This window comes from Labrus bergylta, chromosome 6 (assembly GCF_963930695.1).
Source record: "Labrus bergylta chromosome 6, fLabBer1.1, whole genome shotgun sequence".
Taxonomy (NCBI): domain Eukaryota; kingdom Metazoa; phylum Chordata; class Actinopteri; order Labriformes; family Labridae; genus Labrus; species Labrus bergylta.
In genome coordinates this window covers 8,850,454-8,877,757 of record NC_089200.1, presented here as the reverse complement: position 1 = coordinate 8,877,757, position 27,304 = coordinate 8,850,454, and the positions used below count along the sequence as shown (strand labels likewise).

At 40.6% G+C, this 27,304-nt stretch overlaps 1 protein-coding gene across 1 annotated transcript in view; it reads left to right on the top strand.

The window, feature by feature from the left end:
* Positions 1-27,304, top strand: part of LOC109986579 (BMP/retinoic acid-inducible neural-specific protein 3) — a 63,635-nt gene that overhangs the window by 18,518 nt on the left and 17,813 nt on the right. Inside the window, exons 2-4 of the mRNA XM_020637291.3 lie at positions 6,040-6,405; positions 23,045-23,235; positions 26,459-26,649. Of these exons, the coding sequence (XP_020492947.1) occupies positions 6,182-6,405; positions 23,045-23,235; positions 26,459-26,649 (606 nt within the window). The 5' untranslated portion in view covers positions 6,040-6,181. The remainder of the gene's footprint in view (positions 1-6,039; positions 6,406-23,044; positions 23,236-26,458; positions 26,650-27,304) is intronic.

The window sequence follows — 27,304 nt, the reverse complement described above, 5'->3', positions numbered from 1 at the left end:
GTGTGGCCCTCTGGAAGGATGAAAGAGGAAAGTTTGATGTGCAAGCATGGCAGAAGATAACAGAAAAGATGGGAAGACAGCGGTCCTCTGTCTCTGTGCCAATAAAGAATTCAACGCTGCTGGAGCGAGAGCAGAGATTGCTGAAGGACTCGTTGGCGGTTTGACTGCATGAACAACAAAAGAAAGTTAGACAAGACATTGGGAGATTTTGCACCATTTCAGTATAACTCTATTCATGCCCTCTTGTTACTCTTAGATGCTGATCACAGTTGTACCAAATCACTGCCTACACATGATGCTTTAAATGGTATAAAGTTTGATAAATATTTCTTTATCTGCAAACTTAGACTTTGATCTGAAACAGATGGGTATTTAGGTAATATAGGGACTAAACTAAAAACTCCATACATGTTGCATTGACATTATAGCAGCAGATTTCTTTCTTTATTTTTTTTTACATTTAAAGAGTTTTGCACATGGCTATAGTCAAATGGCTGCAAATTCATGGTAACAAAATGTCAACAAGATTCACATTGACATCAGGATTCTTTCAGCCACATGTAGCATCTCAAGAATTGAGAAGAAATCGAGATGACAACGCCTAAACCCAACAGGAAAGTCAGACTTAAAGAACTCTTAATATAGTGTCAGTCCAATACAACTCCAACATTGTTTCCGTACAGAAAGATTGCACCAAAGTACTTTAAAACCTGTGTTTTGTAATTGTAAGTTAAAAAAACTGGAATAAAGGTCAAGTTGGTAAAAAAAAAAAGCAAGCAGTGGAAATGGTACAGCAGCTGGGTGCTATGAGTGGGAATTACTTTAAAATACAAATCCTCTAACCTCTACAATAGCTCCATCTCTTCTAGCTGTCTCTACAGAGTTTGATCCATTCAGCCTTTTATGTGCATTACGTGAGAGAAGATGAGCTAAGATAGAACTGTATTAATCCCTAAGGAAAATCTTGAAGCTTTTGGCTGACATTTTCGGTGCAAAATATCAGCACAAAAGAACAAATTCTGAAGCATGTCCATTTGTGTTTTGGAGTAGGAACAAGAGGTTTTTTGGTTTCCCAGTGTTATAATTTAAATGCTTCTTCTTCAACACTCGTTAGGGTGGAGAATTTTTTCGGAGTACAGAGTACCAAATAAAACCAACACTCCAGGAACCTGGTTGAGAGCTCCACTTTTCTCTTTACTTAGAATTAGGAGCCAAAGATGCTTTCAGTACAAATCTTCACATTAAAGGGGTCTGCATGCGGCAGAAAGCAGGCTACGTGTTCTTCTTCTGCTGTTGGTTTTTAACGGTGGTTTGCATCCAAGGTTTTGCATTACCGCCAACAACTGGAAAGTGCTCCCCGTTTGTGACATCTCCCTTTCTATAGTGCAGACAGTATTGTCTGAGTTTTCCCAAGTCCTTCCCTAAGTTAGACATCATACTCTTACCCTGTTATGTCTACATAGTCCAGAAATCTTTGAGCAGCATCCAACGCCATTTTGAATCAGAAGGCTGCTTGTTCTTCTTCTTCTTTGGGTTTTATTGGCAGCTGGCATCCACAAAGTTGCATTACTGCCATCTGCTGGATTTATCTATCCCTCATATTTCTAAATCCTCCATAACAGACTTGTTCCCAAAAGATATTTAAACAAGCACGTCCGGCCTCTCCCTCTTTCACCACACTCCTATATACTTTTTAAATATCTTTTTACTCGTCCCTCTCTCTCCATTTCTGACATCATGCTCTGCCTATGTGTTAAATACTTTCTACATTTAATAAATACATGTTCAGAAAGCTTCTTGGATCAAACTACAATTTAAATACTTTGTGGTCACACCACATTGCTGCATAAAAAAAGGTCAAATTCAACAAACTATCAAAGCTTAAAAACATAATTGACAACAATATGTCCACTAAGGCATCAAAATGAACAACTTGAAGGGATCTTTAAGCTAGAGTCGAGTGTGAACAATGGTGGGAAATGTTGTTTTGTGTCATCATTCAAGTGATTTTTTTACATTTGGAAATGAGCATACCAGACCTCAGCTACTGAATCTTTATCTCTGCTCGAGGCTATCTTAACATTAAGACATGTGCTAGCGTAACAAGCCCTCTCCCCATCTTCCAGTCAAGTTGTGCACTAATGTAGGTGATAAAAGCCTAGAATAATAAAAATATAAAAGTTTTCACTAGGCTGCATTGATTTGTTCTTGTTTTTTGTCCACTAATTGAAAAAATAGAGTGAAGATTGAATCTACTAAATAACAGAAAAACATTTAAATGCATGAACAGATACTCTTTCACACATTGGGGTCAGACGAGCAGTGTCAGCAACGTCAGACTGAAATGAATTGCCAAATCAACTCATCAAAACTACTGAGGCTCAGATTTCCCTGGAGCTTAGACTTTCAACAATCTACATTTTCCTCTAACTTTTTCTGTAAATGAACAAAAAAACAGTATAACAAAAAATCAATTTTTATTTGTGTGTTGCTGCTGTTCATACCCACCTCCAGCTGTTGTGCACTCTCCACATGCTTCCTGCTGCTTTGTCTGAGAGTCGTGATTGTTGAAACCCACACACACGTGCAAACACACCTACACACCTACATACACACACACAGAGCCGTATGGCTGAGTTAACTTGACAGATTGTCATCAGAATACTGTAATGGGACTCAAACTCGCCCCCCCCCCCCTTCCCAATACCGTAACACCAACACACACACAGCAAAGGATTGTGTCACTGCAGGGGAGATGATTGACAGAGCTTGAGATGATGATGGAGACTAATGTGAGCTCTGGACAACAGTCTGAACAGCATGTCTTCTGATAAAACGCAGCTACCAAGTTTTTTCTTTTTTCTGTCTAAGTGCGTGAGTGTTATTCTCTCTGGGTTTGCCTGTTAGTACTGTTCTTAAATGAATCCGCAATGTAACTGTAAAGTGACACAGCAATTCATTACACAGTTAAAGGTTTAATTCACAGCAGTCCTTCACAGCAAATACCTTGCTGTAAAAATCATCCATCAACTATTTGAACAGTAAAGGAGCAGTAATTATTAGTCTAGACTTTTGTATGAGCATATCTTTGAAAATCACAAAGTGAGCATTACTTATCGTCTCTGCTAAACTTTTCCCATTTAACAGAAATTAACTTCTCGTCTGGTGTAGAAAAACCCGAGCTCGCAAGACGCAATGACTCAAAACTAATGTGAATTTCTAAGCTGTACAAAAAAAGAGAGCTTGATTGTCCTCTTTCTGAAGGAAGACCGATTCACAGCACATCACCTGTGATGTGCTGCGACTTTCTTTTATTTCATTGTGATATTTATTCCCAACAGACCTTGGAAAGTTTGAATTTTTAATAGTGTAGAACTGCGACTTAATATTACTTTTGTTATTATGTAATTTTGTTATTATGTAATAGCTCATATTTTATTTTCACCTTTCATGTTGTCAATCTGTGAAACATATCGAGTAGATTTGCATGATTTGCAATACAAAAAACTCCTTATTTATTTTATTTACAGTATCTTACTGTATACTGGTGTCAGTGAAAACCCCTCACTTCAGCCTAAAACGGTTTGTTTCAGCCGCCGTCTCTTTAAGAACCCTTTCCCCATGTGCCCACTTTATTCTGATTGGCCAGCCTTCCGAGGGCAGAACACTGTAGGGCTGCCAGTGGAGGGCTGCTCTCCAGTATTGGGAGAAGAGAGCCTATGAGGTTTAAAGGGTGAATGTGGAGGCTTGAAGCTATCTCTTGAAAGTCTTGGTTTCATATCAGTTACTATCTGGTGATTTGCAGAACAAACTGTTTAGCGCCCTCTGCAGACTTACCCTGGGATTACTACAACAAATCAAAGCTGAAACGTTGCCCTCGTTTAGAATGTGCATCCTGCTCTGTAACACACAATTTAGTAGTCCCAACAATGATATGATTTATTTTTCCTGTGTACTTTAGTATTTAGTATTTTAAGGGTTTTGTATTTTATGTCTAAAATTAATCCTCCTGTGACATAAGTTTTGGGTTGTGTTGATTTTTAAAAAAAACCCTGTGGACAAAGCTGGACACTCTTTGCTCTTTGCTGATCTCGTCCAGCAAACAGAGTCCGACACTATGGTGACCATTCCTCGCTACGTGTAGTTTGACATATTCAAAATATCAACAAAGAAAAAAAAAAAAACTGGCAAACGGAAAACATAATAAAGCAGTTTAATTACATGCATGAAAGATTGCACGCAGTATACAGTCTACGGTTAACGCCAGGAATACAAAGGAGAAATCCTCCCTGCATATTATCCCATATGCTCTTTTGTAAAGCTTCTCGAGATAACACATATGTTATGAATTGGCGCTTTACAAATAATGAATGATTGGTTGTGTGCCGATTGCAGGATCTAAATGTCATCAGACCCTCCCACACCTTCATGGAGAAATTTTCTAGAATATTTCCTGCTGCATTCGCTCACACTGATTCACACATTTACTAAGGGACATGCAGGAAAATTCAAGCAAAGGTTGCAATAAAAAATGTGGCTGTTTGCAATAAGGTTGAATGCATCTCGCCCCAAAAAAACACTGTTAGTTTTCAGGACTTTTGTGCATGTATAAAAGCACCAATATAAAAAACAATTAAGGAATGATAAAGATAATCTCTGATGGTCTCATTTGTTTTTGTAAGTCCTATAGAGGTCTACTTCATAACCAGCTAAAAGCAGCATTACATTTAGAGTGGATAATAAACCTATTTTCATTAACTCTATAAATAGTCTGTCAAATGGATTCATATTTCAGCATCCTGAGTTTCTTGAGCCTCAGGGCATGCATCAGGGAATCAAACATATAGGCTGAATTCTGTTCAGTTGGTATTGGTGTTATCCTGTTCTACATAAAGTAAAAAAATCCAATATTTCTCTCTGATTTATTGCCAGTGAATGTGGATAGATCTGGAGCGATGCTAAGTGCACAATCTGTGAAGTTTTACCCAATCAGAGCTTTTGGAGCTGTGTGGCTCAAACAGCAGTGAGGCTGTCCATCAGTCTGGGGCTCAGTGGCTCGGGCTCTCTGGCTCTTCTTGTCACATAATGAAGTGTCTTTGATCAAGACACTAAACCCCAGTTTCATCCCAATGACTAGTCCAGTGCTGGCACGCCTGGTAATAGGAAATTCCAGTAATGTGACGTATGCAAAAGTAAAAAAAAAAACATACTGAAGGTGTGAATAATAGCCTTAGATTAAGGACTGTCAGTGTTTACACGTTGATGGCAATGCGATTAAGGTCCTAGATTATTGCATTATTTTTTTAATCATATTGATCACATACTTTTTTTGTCCCTTAAGGCACACCATAGTTAAGCCACCACACAGACAGAGGTGTCCCCTTGTAGTCAGAGTGACAGAAAAATAATGACATCGCCACACCTTGGAATGGCTAATTTCACTTGAAATAAAGATGGCTAGACGGCTCAGTTGATGAGTCAAAAGTAATATCCACCCCGTGGCGTCAAACATTATGGACCTGTTTTTCAAGATTTTCATTTACTTTTCATTTTGTAAAAAGTTAATTTATTTTGTGGTTAACCTTCGGTCTCCCACAAGTTTCTTTTTCTGATTAAAACTGTGATTAATCAAGATGAAGTTCCCTTTTTAAATACAACCCAAGCCTGAATGTTTTCTCTTTACTAACATGTTGAACAAAATTGAGAAAAGCAGAAGATCTTCATATTTAAGGAGCTGCAGCTGGAGAATGTTTGCCATCTTTCTTTGATAAATGATCTCCATGATCAATTAACTTCCCTTCAATTCACGAGTGATTAATGTAAGAATCATTCCAACACAAAGGGATCGTGTTGAAATGATCCATCTGTGTAATGAAATCTCTTCAAACACTGGAGAATACAAGCATCTTTGTCTGTCTGCCACACGGAGCTGTTAAAGTTTGAAGTATTGTCGGCTTTATGGTCGCCTCCCTCGCTGTCTTTATGCTGGTTGTGGGTGTTTGTTTGTATCCTTATGTCTGTGTTTGCGCTCTCCTTCAGGTGTTCGGGGGGCGTTGAGGTGATGCAGGTCCCCCGGTCATCCCAGTGGAGGAGCCAGCTAATAAAGAGTGGCTTTCACTGCTGAACACCCCCACCTTCACCATCGCCACCCCTCACCCCCTCCTCGCGCCCTCCATCTCTGATGGCTCTATGGGGCGTCATCAGCCTCAGCCTTCACTGCTGGGTGTGTTTACGGTCTGTGGTTACGGCAGCTGCAGCGGCAACAACCAGCCTCCCCAATGACAAGGCCGGGGGCCCCTTGGACTGGCTCCTGTCGGATAAAGGGCCGTTCCACCACTCCCCAGAGTACATCGACTTTGTGGAGAAGAACCGGCAAGGCTTCTCCACCAGATACAAGATATACAGGTTAGTACTGTAAAGACTGCAGGAAGGGGAGACGCAGTTATTTTACTTCTCATATGAATGACACATCTCCCACAAGCCACATCAAACAGTCTGCAGGGTTGTTTTCTGAAATGTTTGCTGCATCCAAATAAAGACCACACAGAGGGGCGGTGGTTAGTGCGCACGTCACTTGTATGGGGGTGTAGTTCTCCAAGCGGGCGACCCAGGTTCAAATCCGACCTGTGGCTCCTTTCCCGCATATCATTCCCCAATCTCTCTCTCCTTTATTTCTGACTCTATCCGCTGTCTCGTCTTGTTCATGACAAAAGTCTCTGTGGTCATTTAACAGAGTATTATGACAATATAATTATTTTATTGTGTTGAACAAACACAAAAAAAAAAAAAAAAATGGCCCAACTTTTTTTGAGAATTTGAGAACATTGCAGTGTTTTTTTCACATCATTTTGAGAAATCAGGAAACGGAGCTCCACCAATCCTGAACAAACTCAACAACTCTGACTGTTAGCAAGAATACTAACCAGACATGTTCAGACAGAGTAATACTGGTGAATCAGAAAAGAGTTTTAGCAAGCATAAATAATGAATACAATCACAGCTGCCCAAACACTGGGGACTATAATTACTGGTATTTTAATTATAAGCATGATTGAAATGATTATTTTGTATGAAATAACAACTTGGAGTGGTCAGCACTTGAAGGAGTCAGACTTACATTTAATACAATAATTGAGCTTTCTATTACTGTAAAGCTCTTAATCTGTTACATTTTTAAGTCAAGCCCTAACACTCAGCTGACATACATCCATACATTCTGCTTTACCTTAACAATTATAAAACTATTAACTTTGATTTACCGTAATAAAGAGTAAATAAAATACATTTATAGGCTTCCATTGCACCCACACATGTTTTCTTTATGTGTCTTGTATTTGTAAATTGTGTGTGAAATAAAATGTAAAAAATGTCCTCAAGATCCCAACTTATTTATCTCATTATCTCGAGATGACAGTGCTGGTTTTTGGAGTGATAACCAGTTTATTTGTAGAGATCTCAAGAAAATGGCTGACATGAAGTTATTATCATTAGAAAACCAGCGTTGGTTGTAATCCAGAGATAACAAGTTAATCATTCAAAATCTTGAGGAAACAATTTAAATTCCCCGTTATCAAAGGAAAATTAAGTCAAATCAAATGTGCTGATGCATGTGCACTTAAAGGGCGTCTGCTCAAACAAATTAGATATGCCTTTTTATTAACAGGACAGTGGATAGAGACAGATGGTATCCGCTTGGAGGACTCTGTACCTATGGGTGGCCTAACAGCGAGGCCAACCGTTGACCCAGATAAACTTAGCTTTTAATACCGTTAACCAATTACAGTGTAAAAGTTGATTTGGAGGAAATTATTCTGTATAGAGATTTTGCAATTTGAATCTTGTGTCGTAAGCATCATTCTTGGATGTTAACTACTGCCTGTTTCCATCATTGCCAGGTATTTCTGGTTAACCTATTACCACTCAGTTGTTTCTCATTCAAAGATGTGCATTAAAAACATGAACATATAACATTTGAACATATCCTTACCTGATGTTACATTATTCTCTGAGTCTTAAGAAATGCACCGTAGTCTGCAAATCAGTTGAAGCTGAATTAAATGATAGGAACGAGATAAGAAGGGAATGAACTCACATCTGCTTGGATTGAATTATCTTGCAAATGTACATCTGATGTAATTTAGGACAAGGTCATTCCAAGGGCATTTCAACACGTACGGGATGAAGGGATTTGATCCTTGTCAGTGTGACAGCTTCAACTGCAAAGGATTGTTTTTTTGCAGCGCATTTGTTTTACCCTGCTTCCATTTTTTATTGTGACATCAAAATGCTGTGAGGGAGAAAATGAAACATCACATTTGTGCACACACACTGGCCAATATGCTCTCTGAAAAAGCCTGTTCATGGTTATTTAGTAGGCAGGCTGGATTATTTGCCCTGTGCTGTCATGCTGAAAAGGTTCCTCGCTGCCAGTGTTCACAAGATTTCTGGCACTTTCCTCGACAGAATCATGATGCATTTCATGCGGACATGTTGCTATCAGCAGGCTGTACGTCACGTTCTTCTGCCTTTCCAAAGCCCTCAGGGGAGTCTACCGATCAGGTGGTCAGCTGAATTATGGTGATTAGCGCTGGAAAAAAATGATGATTTGTGGTGACAGCAACACAGTCTGAGGTATCGGCATGAGAACGAATTAGCGGAGATTGTGTCATGAATCATATCCTTCGTCATTAAGGGGGCGGATGTTGTCTGGGCTTCAGGAAATAGATGGACAGGGTTCCTGACATCTATGGATCGCTGCAAGGATGCTTTATGGCGTCTGCGAGCGTCTGCTGCATTAGAGCTTTTTTAATATTTCCTTCTCTGGCAAAAAGGCAGCGATCCGTCGGAGCCGAGCTGCATGGGCAGCAAGATTAATAGTCTTATCATGTGGCCAAGTGATTAGTGAGCTCTTAGTACTTATTACTCTGCATTATCACAGAATCCCCTGAGAGGGTTTTGTCAGCTGCAAGGTTGTGTTTGAGGCTCTCTAGATTACCACAATGCGGCGTTGATTAATTGTGATGATATTAAAAGGAAAAACTAACCTAAAAAGTAAATAGCTTGTAAATCTTCCCCAAATTGAAATTCTCTTGGACTCGCTCCCAAATCCAGACCAGAAAGGACTCTTGACAAAGACAGGAGGGAAGCAGCTGTGTGAGGACGCTTGTGCTCATATGTTTTGGAAATAAACAGCTCTCGTTCAGTGCTGTGGTGTTGTTTTGGGGGGGTGGGATGCGATGATGTTTTTTGGGTGCACACACCTGGAGCTGGCTCATGAAAAATGCATTTGGGCTGTTTTATTAAAGAAACTAGGCCCACTGCCATATTGTCTCGAGAGGACCACGTCACGCAAAGTTCGAAAAAAAACTCAAAAACTCTTGCGTAATGTTTAATTTCATAGCTATGCTCAAACATTTTCTCCACTCATCACCACGGGACAAATCAAGGCTGATGTTTCCCTTTTGGGCTGTTTCATTTGAATAAGTAGATGAGTGACTTGAGCTGCTGAAAAAAAAAAGTTTTGCCATATATAGGATACCACATAAGTTTAGAAACTGATATTTATACATATTTAAAATGGTGAAAATGAATATGCTCTCTGACATCTCAATGCATCAGTGAATAGTCTGCTTTTAAGTCTAATTTTGAGTTGGTTTGAAAAAAAAAAACAAGGTTTTTGCTAGCTTGCCTTTTGGATTCTTTGATTTTAATGAGCAACATCCGATCAAAGAATCAGTAAACATGATTCAAACTCAGAACCAACAGCTTTCTATATTTGATGCTGTGGGGACATCCAAAATGTGTGTTTACTGAGAATTGAGGTTTGATTACCAGTTTGGAGAGAAGTTAGAGGATGGGGAAAAATAAAATTGAACTCCTTTGATTTACTTTGTGATTGATGCACTTTTCCATTCTGCAATTAGGTTCATTACAGGTGATGCTTACAGTCATCAATGCATCCTGTAAAAGAGAGGGACTTCTGCAAATCAGGACATACTAGTGTTTTATAGATACTTGTGGGCACTCGGGACACAGAGCTTGAAAACAGGACGGCGAAGTAATTGCAAAATATCACGTCCATAAGTTATTTACTCCAGGTATATTATTGCCTTGAACCGTAAGTGGAAAGTCAGATTTATGGACTCTATGTATCCAGATGCATAAACTTTTTAGATTCAGGCACTTTCTCCAGGCGAAACCTCAACAAAAAAGTTTTTTAAAGAAGAGTGTATCAGTTGATAGATTAACTTTGCTGGAAAGCATCACCGTGCATCAATATAATGTCTTAAAACAATAGGACTCAAATACAAAAATGACAATTAGTTTATTCTGGCAACCACACCATGCAGGACCCGCCCACCCGTAGAGTTAACTTGATCAAAAGAAAGCAGCTCATGTTCAATCATGTTGGATATAAGAGCCACTTCAGGCAGAGTGAACAACAGCAGATTTCCTAAACCCCAGGGGAGTCTGCAGGTGCTCTGAAGAGGGTTGAGGTTAGTGTTTTAGATCAAACTCCCTCAGCGCTGCTTCTCAACATCCCGCTGCTACACTCTCACTGATGTTCATTGTCTGCTCTCTTCTACCGCAATTCCCTCGGAGATTTTGGCAACTTGAAGTTGCTCCTGGTGGTAAACAGGCTGTTGAAGGAACTCTTAAATAAATTGTAGTTCTTCCCACCTTCAGGCACATTTCCTCAGCCGCTGTTTAAAATAGCAGGAAGTGTATTGGTCTCTTCACTTCCTTGTTTTTGAAGTCTAATGAGACACAAAATTAGACAGTCTTCCTTGAATTGGCTCGATTAATTACTCACTTTTTCTTTTTTTTTTAAACTAAAGTTCTCAATTTTATTCTATTGGTTTACGCCTCAGGCCTCAGAGGTTTTTGCAGTTTCTCTCTAGTTGAGCTGTTTCACTGAACTATTCATTCACTAAAGATTATAAATGTGTAACAGTGGTTGTTAATGGAGGGAAACGGCATTACACAACAGCGGCTCTACTTCCTTAGAACTCTCAGGATGGTCAATCTTACACAACAGCTGCGGATTAATTTCTACCAATGCTCCATTGAGAGCACACTGACGCACCGGATCCTGGTGCACTACGGCAGCAGCTCTGTTGCTGACAGGAAGGCCCTACAGAGCGGTTATCAATGCAGCACAGACGATCACAAACACACACATCTGCCTGCCCCGGATGACATCTACACCTCCCGTTGCCCATACGCAAGACATCCTGCATCCTCAAGGACACACCTCACCCTTGCCCACCGCCTGTTTGACCCCCCGCACTACAGATCAATCAAAGCACGCATCGATAGACTCAAGAACAGTTTCCTCCCTGAAGCCGTCACCATGCTGAGCACTGCTCGAATGTCAAGATAGACGATCGCAGTGCAAACCTTTTAATCTAAACAAGTGCAATACTGTGAGAGGCTTACTGTCACAAGTGCAGTAATGCTGTTCTTAACTGCTACCTCAAGAATACGTTTGTTCTGTGAATACCTGTTCTTTTGTGAGTGTAGGCATGATGCGTGTGTGTGTGTGTTTGGGATAGTATGTGTGCGTGTGTGTGTCGGAGGTAGTGTGTGTATCTATGTCTGTATGGGATTTACTATTTTACATTTTCAGATCATATTTTACCTAATTAACATTTTACTGTTTTTTTTTTAATATTTATTTTTGGGCTTTTTGGGCCTTCGTTGGAGAGATAGGACAGTGGACAGAGTTGGAAATCAGGGAGAGAGAGAGAGAGAGAGAGAGAGAGAGAGAGAGTGAGGACGGACATGCGGGAAAGGAGCCACAGGTCGGATTGGAACCCAGCTTGCTCGCCTGTAGGACCGTAGCCTCTGTACGCACCAACCACTTTTCCACCAGCGCCCCATGTTTTTATCCTACATTTTGAGCTCCACTCAGACGGTGCAACATCATTTAGTTTATACACCTGTAAAATGACAATAAACTTTCATTTAGTTTCTAGTTTCCCCTTTTATTCCCCTTAAAAAAAACATTCATAGCAGACAGTGTCATTTCGTCGGCTGGTCTGTCCGGTTGGATCATCTGACTTCCTTCTGTAGCATTACTTTATACTGTGTAGTTATGTGCTTCAGATCTATATTTAAAGGAAACAATTCAGACATTAATGCTCCCTCAAAAGATGTACAGACATCACTTAAATGAATAAATAATGTTCATTGCTGTTTGAGAGTCATCTTCCTTATTGTAGAAAAGAGGACAGAGGAGATTCGAAGTGACTGTGTTATTGTCTTGTCTGGTCTTCTTCATTGGTAGCCTGCATCTCTGTTAAATCCTAATAAATGCTCCGGTAACGGGAGAAGATAGATTACCAGAAGCAACGCTTTGAGTTACAGCGTTCACGCTACCTTAGCAATGATTGAGTCAGAATTCCACATTGAGTTATCCCCTCTCCTCTGTTTGTCTCGTCTTACTGATTACATTTGAAATACATCATAGAGGGTCTTGTGTTTTTGTGGCTGTCAGTGAGAGTGTTCTGGCGATTCACTGGAGAGCAAACGGTTGCTTCCAACGCAAACACAATGTGGGCCTTCCTGCTCAGCCACCTGTCCACAGGAAACAGTGCCAAGGGAAGGCTGCCATGTTCACTAGGGTGAAGGCAGGAGTGTTGACATGTATTTGGTGGTGTTCTCAACATATTGCATTTGAATAATACATGTCATTATTTTTCATGGATTAAGATTGCTTTATAAATATTATTTAACTGTGAAAAATCCCCTATGCCCAAATAAATGCTTCATGCCAGAAAATAGGCACAGTTTCTTTTTAGAAATGTTAGGGATGCTCCAATCTAATAAAAAATAGACACAAAGAGCATATGTTCAGAATTTTAAATGTCACATATTTTGCAAAATACACTTTCCATGTTTTTCACTAATATGTGTCTCTAGTCTGTCTACTAAACCCCCAGTTATTAGAAAAGTCCATCCTCTCCATCTTTTGCCTGCTCCACTTTTCAGAAAATGTGTGCTCCCTTCATGACATCACAAAGGGCAGTAACCCCTCCCCCAGGTGGGTGACTCTCCCACAGCTAGGTGTTTGTTCTGCCCTCTGAGTCTGCCTTCTCACCGTAAACAATCGGACATGGAGCGAGAAAGTCCGAGCCACCCAAGCCCTTCCAGAGAGGGGGCGTGGTCAGACACAGCTCATTTACATATTTAAAGGTACAGACACAGAAACAGCCTGTTCTGAGCAGGGCTGAAAGAGAGGGGTTTAAAGGCAGGATCAAATACAGGATCAGAGAAACTTCACAGACATGTTTTGGGGAGCTCTGAGAATTATTTAAACTTGTTGAAAAGGAGGCTAATAAGTGACCTTTTAATAAGCATTATCAGATAAATATTCAGCTAAACTTAAATGATCAAAAGTGAAAATAAGTTAGTTAAGCCAATTATTATTCAAGAGCCCATATTATACTCGTTCTCCTTTCATGTAGTCAGTCTCTGACACCTATAGAGTAGCTTTGCATGAATTGTCGTTCAAAAAGACCTCTCTTCAGCCGTTGTCTCTTGTAGGCGTACCTGCTTTCTTCTGATTGGCCAGATCTCTGGAAGCCTTCCAGTGGGCAGACGCTGCAGGGATGTGAAAAGAGAGCCTATGAGGTTTAAACGGCCTACATAGAGGCTTGAAGCTGTTTAGTGAAATTCTTGGTTTTAAATCAAGGAACCATGGCGTGATTTGAAGAACAAGCCGCTTAATGCCCTCTGCAGTCTCGTCCTGGGATTACTCCCAGAGTCAATTTCAAAATGGGGATCAGCATGAAAGTCAACTTAGAAGGAAATAATGAGGTTTAGTGATGCATTAACGCAAAAGTAGCAATTGAATGTTTTTACTCTTTAAGGCATAGCACACTGTAGACACTTAAAATTCAGTTAGATAAAACACTCTGTAGGGACTGTGGGGGCCAATCTTAAGGTTTGGACTACCGCCAAAGAGTCACAAGATAAATCAGGAGGTTGTGAGAAGATTAATGAGGAAGGAGAGAAGAGGAGTTCTGCTCCCCATGTTTTTATTCATATTCTTGACTTGACTTTTTATTTGAAGTATTGGATAATTTGACCTCTCTGCATCCTGCAAACGTTTCATTTGTGTCCATTAGAGGAGGTGAGATCATTCTCACAACTCAGAAATGATCTCAGCTATAGACACCACTTTTTATAGCAAAAATAGGATTGTTTTAATCTGTGACAGTAATGCTGAGTTTATGCTCTAAAAACTGAAATTGTCAAACTGCAGGATTTTGCACTTCTGCGTCGCTTTCATTTTTCAACACTGGAGGTTGCTGCTTTGTCAGAAGCTCCAAAGTTTGCGAACAGCTGATTCAATCTTTTTAAAAATGTAAGGCAACTGGTGGTGAGGATTTTTCCTAATATGATCCTGATTAAATTCAAATCCAACACCATCTTTTAGCAATACTGGACTTACACTAAACAACATTTCAAGGGATTCCAAAGTCAATGACAAATGTCCAAAACTGGAAATAGTTTTTGGCGCTCTCTTGATCTCTGGATTGTTTGTGTAAGGTGATCATGAAACTCAATCCGAACTGTTTAAAAGCAGTCTTAGCATTAGGTTGAAGGGACATGCGGATCATCTGGAATTTTGAAAAGAAGGAGAAACTGGTGGAGTCATAAAGAGAGCAAGAATGCCTGTTTAAGTGTCCTCCCCCATTCAGGTGATTCAGTCTCTATTCTTACATATTTTAGATTTAATGTTCTATTTTCTTTCCAAATTAACTTTGAGTTAAAACCAATATGTTTGCCTCCAATGTTCATACAAAATAAATATTCAGGAACAACATAAGCATATTGCAATTCACTTCCTTCTTTCCTTCCTCAAACTATCTACCAATGAAGTTGAGGAATTTTTGAGCCTCTTTGAATTCAGAGAGAGAAAACAGAAGCAACTTTAAAAAAAAACTTTGCTTCATGATAGGATCCAGAGAGTTGAACTGATGTACCTTTAGCAAACAGGAGCAATGCAATTGATAATAATAATGACTGAGCTGGTTGTTGGGAGGATTGCAGCCCGTTAAAATCAACTCCGTGGTGAAACCCATTTTCATTTCCTCCTCTCCTCGCAGGACGAACTATTTGGCCTATAGGGGTTTAAGATAAGGCCAGGCTAGCTTATCACAGTCAACGATAACTGAGGAAACGAACGACGGCGGGGATTTGCGAATACTCTCTCTGTACCTGTTCTCCCTCTCCCTCCCTCGCTCGCTCTCCCTCCCTGTGTATTCCTCTTTTTCCACAGAACGTGCTGCGGCTTTGAACTAGTGCTTTCACGCTGCAAAGTGGAACTCGAGAGACACAGTGTCCCATTTGAAGAGGTCATTTATTTGTATGGCATGAAATGAGGTGAAGATTAATAGCTATACTCGATGTATCTGAGCCAGAGATTAGTCAAAGCCTTTGTCTGAAAACTACGGTGTCAGCAAAAAGGTCAGTGGGTACAACATATCCATTTAACATCATTATGTTTATTTTACACACTCCGGGTAGAGTTTCTGCTTAACATTGTGTGAAAGAGTGTCTTGTTTTGCGATAATGTAGCAAAAATTGAAATCGATAACGCACTCCAAATCTGTGCCACAAACTCGTTCTAACGTGTGTGCATCACTTTGAATTGGAGATGGATTCACGCTCTGTATCATTCAAACATCTGGGTGTTCGAGCTTTCCTCATTACTCCTGGTTTAATGTGATATATACCCTTTCAAAAGGCCACACTCCCTCCATCCATCATCTGCCGCCAAGGTTGCTCAACCCTGTTCTGATTACAGCAGTCAGGGCTTTTTTAGTGTGGCGAGAGAGAAGTGCAACATTTGACAGATAGTACACGCAGCCGACAAGTTTTACAGATTTTGTTTCTTTCTGTCACACACAAAACACACAAAAAAAGAATTCTTCTTCATGCGGTTGTGTTCTCTGTCCTGCATTGTGTGATGAACCAAGCATTCAAACATTCACTTTGGGCTCCACCTAGGGTGACCATATGTCCCACTTGTGTGATGGTTGTGCACATAATTAAATTGTTTTCTGTTCACCAGTATGTTCTTCTCTTTCGTTGATATCATTAATATGTCAAACTACACCATAGCGTCAGGCTTGGCATGCTTTGTCCACCATTTCTGCAGTGTTATTTTACTTAATGTCCTGCCTCCTGAGACCCCCTCCTGTCCTAAAAGGAAAGTCTCCCACTGTGAGGTGAAAGTGCTGACCGAGCAGCAACCTCCTGTGTTGAAAAATGAAGCCGGCGCGCAAGTGCAATAACCTGCAGTTCTTCAAGTGTCCACTTGAGGCTGGCTGCAGAATCAACAGACTTCACATACACACCCATTCAAAAACGTTTGCAGCCTGGTACAAAGAATGGATGAGGTCTGATTCGCTCGTGTTTTAATCGAATTTGAATGTTTTGATAACTCGTCCCTTTGGAAGGATAATGGTTATTCCTGGTTTGTAGCTGACCTGATTGACTGACAGGCACGGTGTAACAGTTCGTCAAGAGGCTTTAAAAACCCACCTCAGCTCCAGCTCTTCGCTTGTCGTTAGGTCGACTGAAAGTAAGACCGAGACAACATTTCCAGCATTGCAACAGCCATTGATGGGACTCCAAAGCCCCCTGCACTAACAGATGGTTGACATCACTGAGGCTTTGCCAATTCATAGTTACAGTCTATGACGCAAACAGGCAACTCAGGAAGATTTTAAAGGCAGTCTGCTGGACATTTTCAGGAGTGCATGTGTAAAAACCCCTGCAAAGAATTACTAAAATCCGCTTGTGTTGGAAATTGGATAAAACGCTACAACTCTTAGGCACATGATGAAAGCTACGAGTCAGAATAATAACATGGTGAGCTTTTATTATGTAGCTCACCCGTGCTTATTATCTACGTGGTATAGGCTATATTTAGGAGCTCTCAAATTTTAGTAATATAATTCAAAGGAAAACCAAACAACAACCTATCACGGGACAGGATAATGCAAACCGACAACGATACATGGGGGTGCGTCCCTCATGTCTGCAGGGCACCAGTAGAGGGCGCCCATGTCAACACAAAACCGCATCTCCAGTAGAAAAACAATTCTCATATATCACCAACAGTATTCACAATATTAAAGTAGTAAAATAAGAGAGAATAGTGGGAAATAATGGCACATATCTTTAACACTGCCACATTCAGTGATTTTATAAGTTCCGGTTCTGGTGGACGTAAATAAATGATACCTGTCATTGTTGCCGTTCCTTTCAATGAAGCACCAGGAGGTAGCCTTTCAAATCACTTTTGAAAATGTTCTTTGAAAAGGCTGAAGGCTCTTTGAGGGGATGTTTTTCCCGTGCCTTTTATTCTCGTATGAGCGTGATTATGTGAGTAAATTGGGGGCAGAGCCAGGCGGATTGCACACACACACACACACACACAAAAAAAAAAATTGGCACAACACTCCTGTTGCCTTCCCTGAGAAATTTCAAAGTAATCACAAGCGATCTATTATAATTACAACTGCGATATCTGTCTGTAGCTTCATAACTGTCTCTTTATACATTCATTACCATGCAGATTGTGATGGAAGGAAAGTGCTCTCAGAAATAAACACAATCTCTCCACTGGCCCCATCAGACTTTTTTTCTTTTTTTTTTTTTTTAAACATCAAAGATAGTCGTGCTCTTCAAACGGTGTCTGAGTTCTTCAAGTATCTTTTTAATTAGTGCAAGTTACAGATGCTGAAATAGGTTACATCTCAATAGGTGGCATGTATTTGATTTTCCCCAAAAAAACTCTTAACTAATGATTTTAAATTATAACAAGCCCACACATAATGAAATGGACTTCATATTCCGTGGAAGTTGTTATCACTTATTTATAGTGATGAGTTTCACTGGACCTGAAAAAAGATGGCGATATATGTGAGCAGAAGTTGTATTTGGAGAAGAAAAAAAAGAAAGAAGTGAAGCTGGCATTGTTATGGAGTATCTTTTAACGGCGTCTCTTCTCAATTTCTTGGAGGTCATGTCCTTCCCCTTCTTTGTGTGTCGGCTTGACTGAATCCTGAAAAGAAGAACTGAATCAAAGAGCCTTAGAATGTATTAGAGACACTAGGACTGCATCTTACAGTCACACAGGAGTCCTGCAGCTTCGCCCCCTGCCCCAGGGCTCAGTTGGTAGAGTCGGTCGTCTCTCAACCGGAAGGTCGAGGGTTCGGTCCCCAGCTCCTGTCCGATGCTGTGCAAGCTCAAGGCCATATATCATTTATCCTAATTTGTATATTTAGGCTTCCACATGTAATGTAATATGTCCAACAATAGGTGTATCTCACAGGGAAAATACAAAGAGTATATGTGCAAATTAGGGCCTGACCTGGAGACTCAGTGTCTAATTGTCAAAAGCATATTAGTTATCCCAGTTAACCTCACACAGGTGCTCAGCATATGGACAAATATTCCCATCTTTAAGTATCTTCATTTGTTTTTTTTTTATCTAAAGTATTGCTTTTTTACATCGAATGTTTGTGCTTAATGATCAGTGCTGGATGTGACCTCAGATGGAACAAATGTAACACATGATTAAAAATGTAATTGGATGACTTAAGTGTCGGCAGTGTGGGTGTATTCGTAAATGCCAGATGTGACATTAATGCTTCCCTGGAGACATTTAATGACAAACGTGAGATTGAAGGTAACTCCGGAAACAACACTTCTCAAATAATCGAACCTCCAGCTTTTTCTTTTACCCTTCTGCATTTAATGATTGGAGAACGAGTCATCATGGCATAATTAAGCTCCTGATTGACAACAGGTTTAGACACCCACATATTTTATTGAGCTAACAGTATGTGCCACGGTGTTTCAGGGGTAATTATAACCTGCAGAACCCACAGCATCCGTGTGTACTGTGTCCCAACCATGTTGCTCATTCTGTCTTAGTCGATGCTCATGCTTCCACAGCATGTGCCGCAGTCCAACTCTGGTGTGTCCTAGAGCAGTGGTTCTCAACTGGTGGGTCGGGGCCCAGAGGTGGGTCGCGGAGCCATTTTCAGTGTGTGCCTGGAAAAAAAAAACGTCTGGAAAAAAAAGTCTGTGAAGCGCTTTATAAACATGTTGGTTTTGTTCAGTTTCTTTTTTTTTTTTCAGTAAACAAATCTGATTGGTCCAAAAAAATATCAGAAATTTGGGGTTGTGATTTGTCACGGAGGACTTGGTGGTGTGTCCTGAGGCTAGACGAGTTGCGAACCACTGTCCTTGAATCACTCTGCTCTGCTGCGCTCCAAATACACACCAAGTCTTTTTTTTTGAAGTGCTTTCAGTTGAAGCTGAAAGTAGCAGGTCTAACAGGACAGGAAGTCAGACACGGGAACACATAGAGCATCGGATCCATTTAGAAATAAAGCACTATGCACAGACTCCCCGTAGCATATCTCATCAGAAAAATCATCATTCCGTGTGCAGCGGGCGTGTCGCTCACTTAGAGCGTAACACCAGGAAGGTTGCGGCGGTAACCGGGGGATGAAAATTAAAAGTTATGGATGAAGTGAAGTTATTCCTTCTTTTAGAAAGGAGCTTTTTCCTTCTAATCATAGTCATGCTGTGGAAAAGTTGCTTATCAGTGGTGGTCTTGACCAGTCTTGTTTTGAATTCAGAGTCCACCCAGTCTGAGACCGAGACAAGACGGAGTTAAAATGCTTTTGGAACCAAGACGAGACCTTCAAAAATTGGTCTAGATAGAGAGATGGATACTTTACTAATCCTTTGCAGGAAATGTCACCGTCACATCAGCAATCACAGTCAAGACGCGACATAAAAACTGAATAAATACCATTTAGGCACTTGGGACCACTTATCATAATGCATTTTACAAGATCCTCAGCTGGAGATTAGGTAGTTGTCACAGAGTTGAAGATGTTCAAAATGCATTTATTTTAACCTGTTACTTCTCTTCCATGATGGCTTTAAGATTAAAAATGAAATATGCATGCTGTTCATTAGAAATGCCACAAGAAGTTCTAATGCAACAGGTGTCATCAGACTCTGATCTTTGTATTGCTAAAATCTGATTGCTCAGTAGAAATACATTACAGCACTTTGTTGTCACAGGATGTTAACATCTTAAAGGGCTTTAAACCCAAAGTAAAGGTGGAGATCTGAAATTCTTGAGCTGAACGCTCACATCTAAGAGCATATTTTCTGTAGAGCTAGCTGTTCTGACCCTGCATTTTTGATCTTGTGCTAAGTCGTATAGAGTTTGGCCGTCGGTTCTTTTATCCAATTTGTCATGACAGCAGGTTAGCAGCGGTCAGACTGTAACTTTTAGCCTGGCCGGCTCGGGGCAAACGAAAACCCTTTAATCCAAATTTGTTGAATTTTTCTTTTTGGGAGGTGCTGAGCTGAAAAAAAAAAAAACAGGCACTGCAACTGACAGAGTATGGGTCTGTGTGGAGGCAATGCTGGAAACTGTGTGTGTATGTTTGGAATTATGTTACCACGGAAACATGAGCTATCTGTTTGGAGGACATAATCAAAGAAACAAAAGGAGAGAGGCGTTTCAACATGGATCGAACCGTGTTGATATCTCTTCAAACGTTGATTTGAACAGTTTCAGTGGTTGTAATTTAACTCTTTTTTCCTCATAATGATTTAGAACAACTTTTGACACCATTTAGTTTTCAATATTGCCTCTTTAGCCCTGTTGGTTACATAACCCACACAACTGTTTTGGTCTCAGTCAGACCAACCACTACTATTCTAACACTTGGATTGATTACCATAATACTTGACAAAGGTTTACTGTATGTATGGTTCCCAGGACATGTATCCTACTGAACTGAGCATGCTCAGAGGCCAAGTAAATCGACTCCAAACCACATTACTTTGAGAAATTCGACTTCAGTCAGATTAACATGTCCAGTTTTAGCCGGACTTACACAATTAATCATCTTTTTCTAACTGCATTTAAAAGGTATTGATTCATAGTTTTCTTCTTTCAACATTATTCTGCCTGTTCTTATAGAGGCTTCGAAAGTGCTTTGTATTCCAGTTACTACTGTACTACTATAATGTTGACCAGAAAGAAAGAAATTGTGTTTTAGTTTCTTTGATTTAACTTTCCTCTGAGGCGGAACAACAAATAAAAAAAAGGAAATGTGTTGCGATGCTACAACACAGAAGATGCACTGTTCTGAGAATCAAAATCACTTATTCAGCCTCCCTCTTTCAGTTGACTTGTTTGACTTTGCAAAGCTATTCAGAAGACGGATGCGACGCTCACCTCTCCTCACAAAACACAGTTTTCTCCTAAAATGTGCACCTCTTCCCAAATGTCAGACAAGCAGCCCATGAAAGTCTGATTTTAATTCACACCATGGCGTCTCTGTTAAGCTGAGTGTGGAGCTGCAGGTCACGCAGAACACTAAAGTATTTCTGAAGGACACTTCACATGGCAATCTTCCACTAAACACCTTGAACTTTTGCCGGTAGTATAACTTTATATATGAGTCAAAGCACTGCTGAATGCAATATCAGTTTAAAGAGCTCTGCCTTGGGCACACTTGCTCAAAGAAAACTAGAAAGAATGCGTGCAGGGTGCCAGGCTGGTCTTTGTTGATTCAACATCCATATCCTTTGGTTCCTCAAGTTTTTGTTTCAGTGCAGCTTGCTTTGCGGGCTTTGGCATTCCTATTTTTCTCCCCTTCTCATAATAAATATTTTCATTTTTTTACATGAAAGTAGAGTACCACAGTGGATTTAAAGCTGTAAGAGGGAGATAGGCAGCAGGAAGAAAGCCCTTCCTTTACAGTATTCAAAGCTTTATTAAAATTCTGCTCCCTTCCTGCTGCCTGGCCCGGCATCCTGTAATCACTGTAAAGCTGTCAGATGCAATCAAATACGAACATGTCCAAATGCATTATGATCATGAAGCATAAGGGATTGCTCTAAACACAGACTATAATGGTTGAGGTCAGACATATTAGGTGGCTTCTTTCCTCCCCTATTCTCTTCGTCTTTCTTTATCAAGTACAGGCTGTGTGGGCATGGTGTGCAGGAATCCTTACATTGCAAAAGCAAAGAATATGAATTAAATTATCCTCTGATTTTATCCTCTCTCTCTCTCGTGTTATTCCTCTTCTCTGTGTCTTTCTTCCTGTAATTTATTCCACTTAGATTGCCAGCCTTAGGCAAACTGATGTTGCTATGTGTTAGAGGCGGCACAGGTTGAATTTGCAGGCCAACGAGTTTACTAAGTCAAGACTTCATTTGTGCATATTCATTGACTAACACAAATCCTTGAGTATAATTTTTCATAAATTAAAAGACTTCATGGGTTTAGAAGTTTCAGTTGCTCAACTTGTGAAGGGTCGAAGCAAAAAAGTGAACAAATAGTTCTCTGACAATAAAAGAACAAATATTTAAACATGAAAAATTATGAAACTACAGTTAGGAAAAACATCAAACAGCAAAGCACAATCTTGTCCTCCACTTGTGCTTAATGGTGCTTCATTGTGGTGCTTTCTAATTCACAAGTCCTTCGTGTGAACTCGAGTGGAAAGAGGTTGGAGGTGTGTCGCTGGAGGAGAGCGGAGGCTTCAGAATAGCGGAGGTGTCGCCAAACAACAGTTTGTTTTGGTTACATGCTGGTGCTCAACGGTACGACAGAGGATTAGGGCCACGTTAATTTATATATATATTTTTTTTAATTTCAAGATTAAAGTCGTAAATGGTTGGTCTCGAACTCGTTAATTTACGAGATTATTCCTGTACATTTACGAGTTTAATCTCGTAAATTTACGATTTGAGAATAAAGTCGTAAATTTACGACTTTAATCTCGAAATAAAAAATAAAAAATGTAACTTGGCCCTAATCCTCCGTCGTACAACGGCGACATCTACTGTATCAAAAAGTTGCACATTATTCCTTTAAAGGCCCTTTTCCCACTTCCATTACAGAATTGTTAAAAAAATAAAATAATTCTTTACTGATATTTTATGTGTGGTCTTTCTCCTGTGATTTCTGCAGGGAGTTTGGGAGATGGAAGGTGAACAACCTGGCCGTAGAAAGGAGGGATTTCTTGGCGTCTCCGTTACCTCTGACCCCTGAGTTCATCAGGAACATTCGACTCCTGGGCCGTCGGCCCACCACCCAGATGATCACTGACAACCTGATCAGGAAGTATGGGACACACTTCCTGTTGTCAGCCACGCTGGGAGGTAAACAGCAACAATATGATTATACCATAAAACAGTTAATGTGATGTTGTTAAGATGAGTTAAAGCGGTATGCATGGACCGCTTGTGTCCACCAACAAGCCTTGTGTTTATTCACAAAGCAGTGCAGCCATTCATTTTTTTATTCATGCCAGCAATTCTGAGTCAGCAGGTGTTCAGTTTCTAACAACAAATAAAGGCATCAAAGTAACAAAAGGTTCCTGTTTTCACATTGATGAAGACAAACACAGATTGTAGGCATTGAGATAATTGGGTTTCATTGTGTGAAAAAATCAGTCTTTGGATGATTCTTTGTAATATTTTAACTGATTATCCTTAATAGTCATGCTTACTCAATACTGCAAACCATATTCAATCCGCAGCTCCTGCAGCAACATGTCCGATGTGTCCTTGGGCAAGACACTTAACCCCAAGTTGCTCCAGCTGCTTCGTTGGAGGCAACTTAACGTGATTAGTGACTTCTGATGGTCACTTTACATACCAGCCTCTGCCATCAGTGTGTGAATGTGTAGGTGTGACCTGCAGTGCAAAAGCACTTTGAGTATTTGAAAAAGACTAGAAAAGCGCTACATAAGCTCAAATCCATTTACCATATGGCTAATGGGATCTCACGCATACTAATAATTAAGGAGAAGTATTGTTTCCAGTGTGAAGCGTATTATCTTTATTGTACAGCAGTATGAAGAAGAAAAATGTGCTTTAAGGAATGACTCCTCTCCCAGATGATGTAGTGTTTAGTAAAGTATACAATTTGCCCCAATAAAAGCTTTTAGAATTTGCTCTCCCGGCTGTTGTATATGGAAAGCAGATGGACATGGCACAATAACTCAGCTTCAGTAAGTAACTGAATAAAACATCACAGCCAAATAAAATACCACAGACAGCACAGAAACCACCCTTCAGAAATAAATGAATTCATGTAAAAGCTTGTGTACTGTTAGCCTGCCACTCCCGGTCTCAGTTAAACCACCCTTTTTTTGGGCGGGGTGGGGTTTCGGCGGCGTGATGAATGAACGTGCATTAATGGCACTCTGAGTGAAAAGAAAAAGTCATGTAAGATGCCAGAGAGGGTGCAGGTAAGTATGGCAGCGCAGATTTGCTTTTTACAGAGCAACACTTGTCAATTACTTTGGACCTGACTCCTGGCTTAGGAAAGGTCGCTGTTGTGAGTGGCTGCATGTAATGCAACCGTAGCAGCTGCCGGAGCCGATGCAGCCGCGCACTCTGGCCCTCAGCCAGCACTTAGTGGTATGAAGAGAGGAGAATGAGGAGTTTGCGTTGGGTGGCTGCCAGAGATATGCCTCTGTGGTTCTGAATGGATTGCCTCTGTGTGCAGAAACATATGGACTTAATGAAATTAATAAATAGATTGTGTTATTAAGAGGGTGCCCTTCAGCAGCGGAGGAAGAAAAAGGCAGTGGGCAGAGAAATGGCCCCCGAAGCATTAACGCTGCATTATGATGAGAAATATGATGTGCAGTGTCTTGGGGACTCTTAAGCAGTGCAGCTCCGCGGCTTCTGCACTTATGAAGTGCTGATTGCTGTGATCACCGGCTACTGAGAGAGGGTGACGTGGCTTCTCCTAATTGTGGTCAAGTGTCTCTGTGCTTCAGGGGCTCCTGAAAGGCTGCTTCTGTGCTCTTAAACACCTGGAATTCTGTGTGCATGTTTGTGTTTCTCCAGGAGCAGAGCAGCTGTTTGGTTTAAAATGATCTCAGAAAGGAAGATTTATTAGTATAATTTAAAGCTAAAAGAGGCAGCAAGGGGCCATGTGCCGCCATGGTGCCGAACGCAGATTCTCAGACTTCATGTGCAGAAAATCCAAGTGAGAGATCTGAGAGTCGTTGGCTTTTAAAAAAAAAAAAATGTATCGACATGTGGTTTGTGGGAATTGCAATGCATTACATGAAAGAAGCTAACGTCAGCACTCAAGAAGCTAAAAAGTGAGGTCGTGATTTAAAGCATTCAAAGTGGAGTCATATTCAGTATATATTTAACTTGTGCCCTTTTTTGCTTGTTTTGTGGTCTAGAGCAGTGGTTCCCAAAGTGTGGGTACGGGATCCCCTAAGGGGTTGCGAGCCACCAAGATGGGGGTCTTGAGATGCCTTTGAAAAAAAAACCGAATATTTAAAAACGAAAAATAAAGTAATTCAGTAATTCTCTGTACACTGAGAATTACTTCACTGCCACTGTATTGTGAGGGCACAAGGTGTGTCGCCTGTAGCTGCCTCAGGTTCAGCCAGCATAATCACATGGTGTATTGAAGGTGTGTTAAATACATATGGTCAAAATAATCTTAAATATGTGTAAAAAATACACACCAAGATGAACACACCTGTTTGTTTGTCTATTAATTAGGTTTTGCTTACTCAGTGTTTAGGTCTATACATGGAGATACTTTTTTTCTGCTTCTAGCCTTTCTGACAATAATTTACTATATGAATAATTGGATGGTTTTTCAGCTGGTTTAGTAGTATTAGTGTGTATGCTTGGCTATTTGTTACTTATATACCTTAACCACCTCCAGGGAAAGTGGGGTTTCCCCAGTCTCTGTACCTTTATTCTGGGGTTCACCGGCTGAAAAGTTTGGGAAGCCCTGGTCTAGAGGACTTCAAAAAGTTTTGGAATTGCTTCAGTCGAGGCCCGCAGCTGTGACACAGCATGTAATGACGAGTTTAATCTTTTGGTGCCCAATCTAAGAACGCCAAGAAAGGTGCTGTTGTTGCCACTGACAGGCTCAGATTGTTATAGAACCGTCTGACAACATCTCAAAAACATAAATGCTACAAAGATGGAGCTTTTTGTTAAGGTAAGAGACATGTTTTAATCCAAAGCAGTGGTTATTTCGCTCTCCAAAGCCAGCGTCAGATTGACAAATGTCAGAATTTTACCTTAAGGCGTTGAACTTGTCCACTGCTGTTTCAACCTTTGTTTGTTCTGTTCTGTTGTTTTGGATCCGAGATAACCCTTCAGAAATCTAGGGCCACACAACAATCTGGATGTATGATTCAGTGGTTACAGCACTGGCTGCCAGCAGAGCAATCTACTGGAACAATTTTAAAACATTTTGTACCCATTGGTCACTTAGACCTCGGAATAAGTACAAATTGTCCCTGGACAGCCGTAGATAATGTGTCCACCCTCTGTTTCAAAAAGCACAGGAACATATCAAATAAATTCCACTAAATGTCATGTTTCCGTGCAGGAGAAGAGGCCTTAACGATATTTGTGGACAAGAGGAAACTGAGTAAGAAAGCCGAGGTGAGCGATTACTCGGGGAACTCCTCCACTGTGACCCTGGAAGCTCTGCACCAGCTGGCTGCCTCCTACTTCATCGACAGGGAGAGCACCCTGCGCAAGCTGCACCACATCCAGATCGCCTCCACTGCCATCAAGGTAACGCCTTCATGTCTCTATTGCTGGGTTCTTACAGAATACTTTTTCCCTAAGCCCCCGCCCTCCCCACCCTTCAACATACACATCAACAGCAGGCAGCAGGCAAGACAGGCACCTAGGGTTTACAAACATTAACCACAGCAGGGACTATAACTGTAGGAAACTTCCCTATGAGGGCCCCATCTGACAGTGCACATTGTTGCAATTGTGTAACAGTTTTCCTGTGAAACTTCCTGTGAAGCTTGTAAATTAAAGTCATCATTGGTGTCAGATTATTTATGACATATTGGTAATGAATGCTGGTTGGTGGGGCCCCCTGTGAGTTTTTGCTTTGGGCTAGGCCTGGGCGATATGACAAAAAATGTTATCACGATATAAAACGCCATATCAGTCGATATCGTCTTATCGCCCAGGCCTACTTTGGGCCCCAACAGACTCTAGAGTCACCACTGCATATCAACATACTGACACACTGTCAGTCATGTATTTTGCTAACAAAGTCCTTTATTTTATTATGTATCTGAAACATTGTCTGCAAAAAGTACAGAATAGTAACTTCAGTGTGCTACAAGAAATTGAAAAAACTAACAAACAGCTTTTACAGAGGAGGCATTGACAAGTTATTTTGTACAGAGAAACTTCCACATTGTCTCAT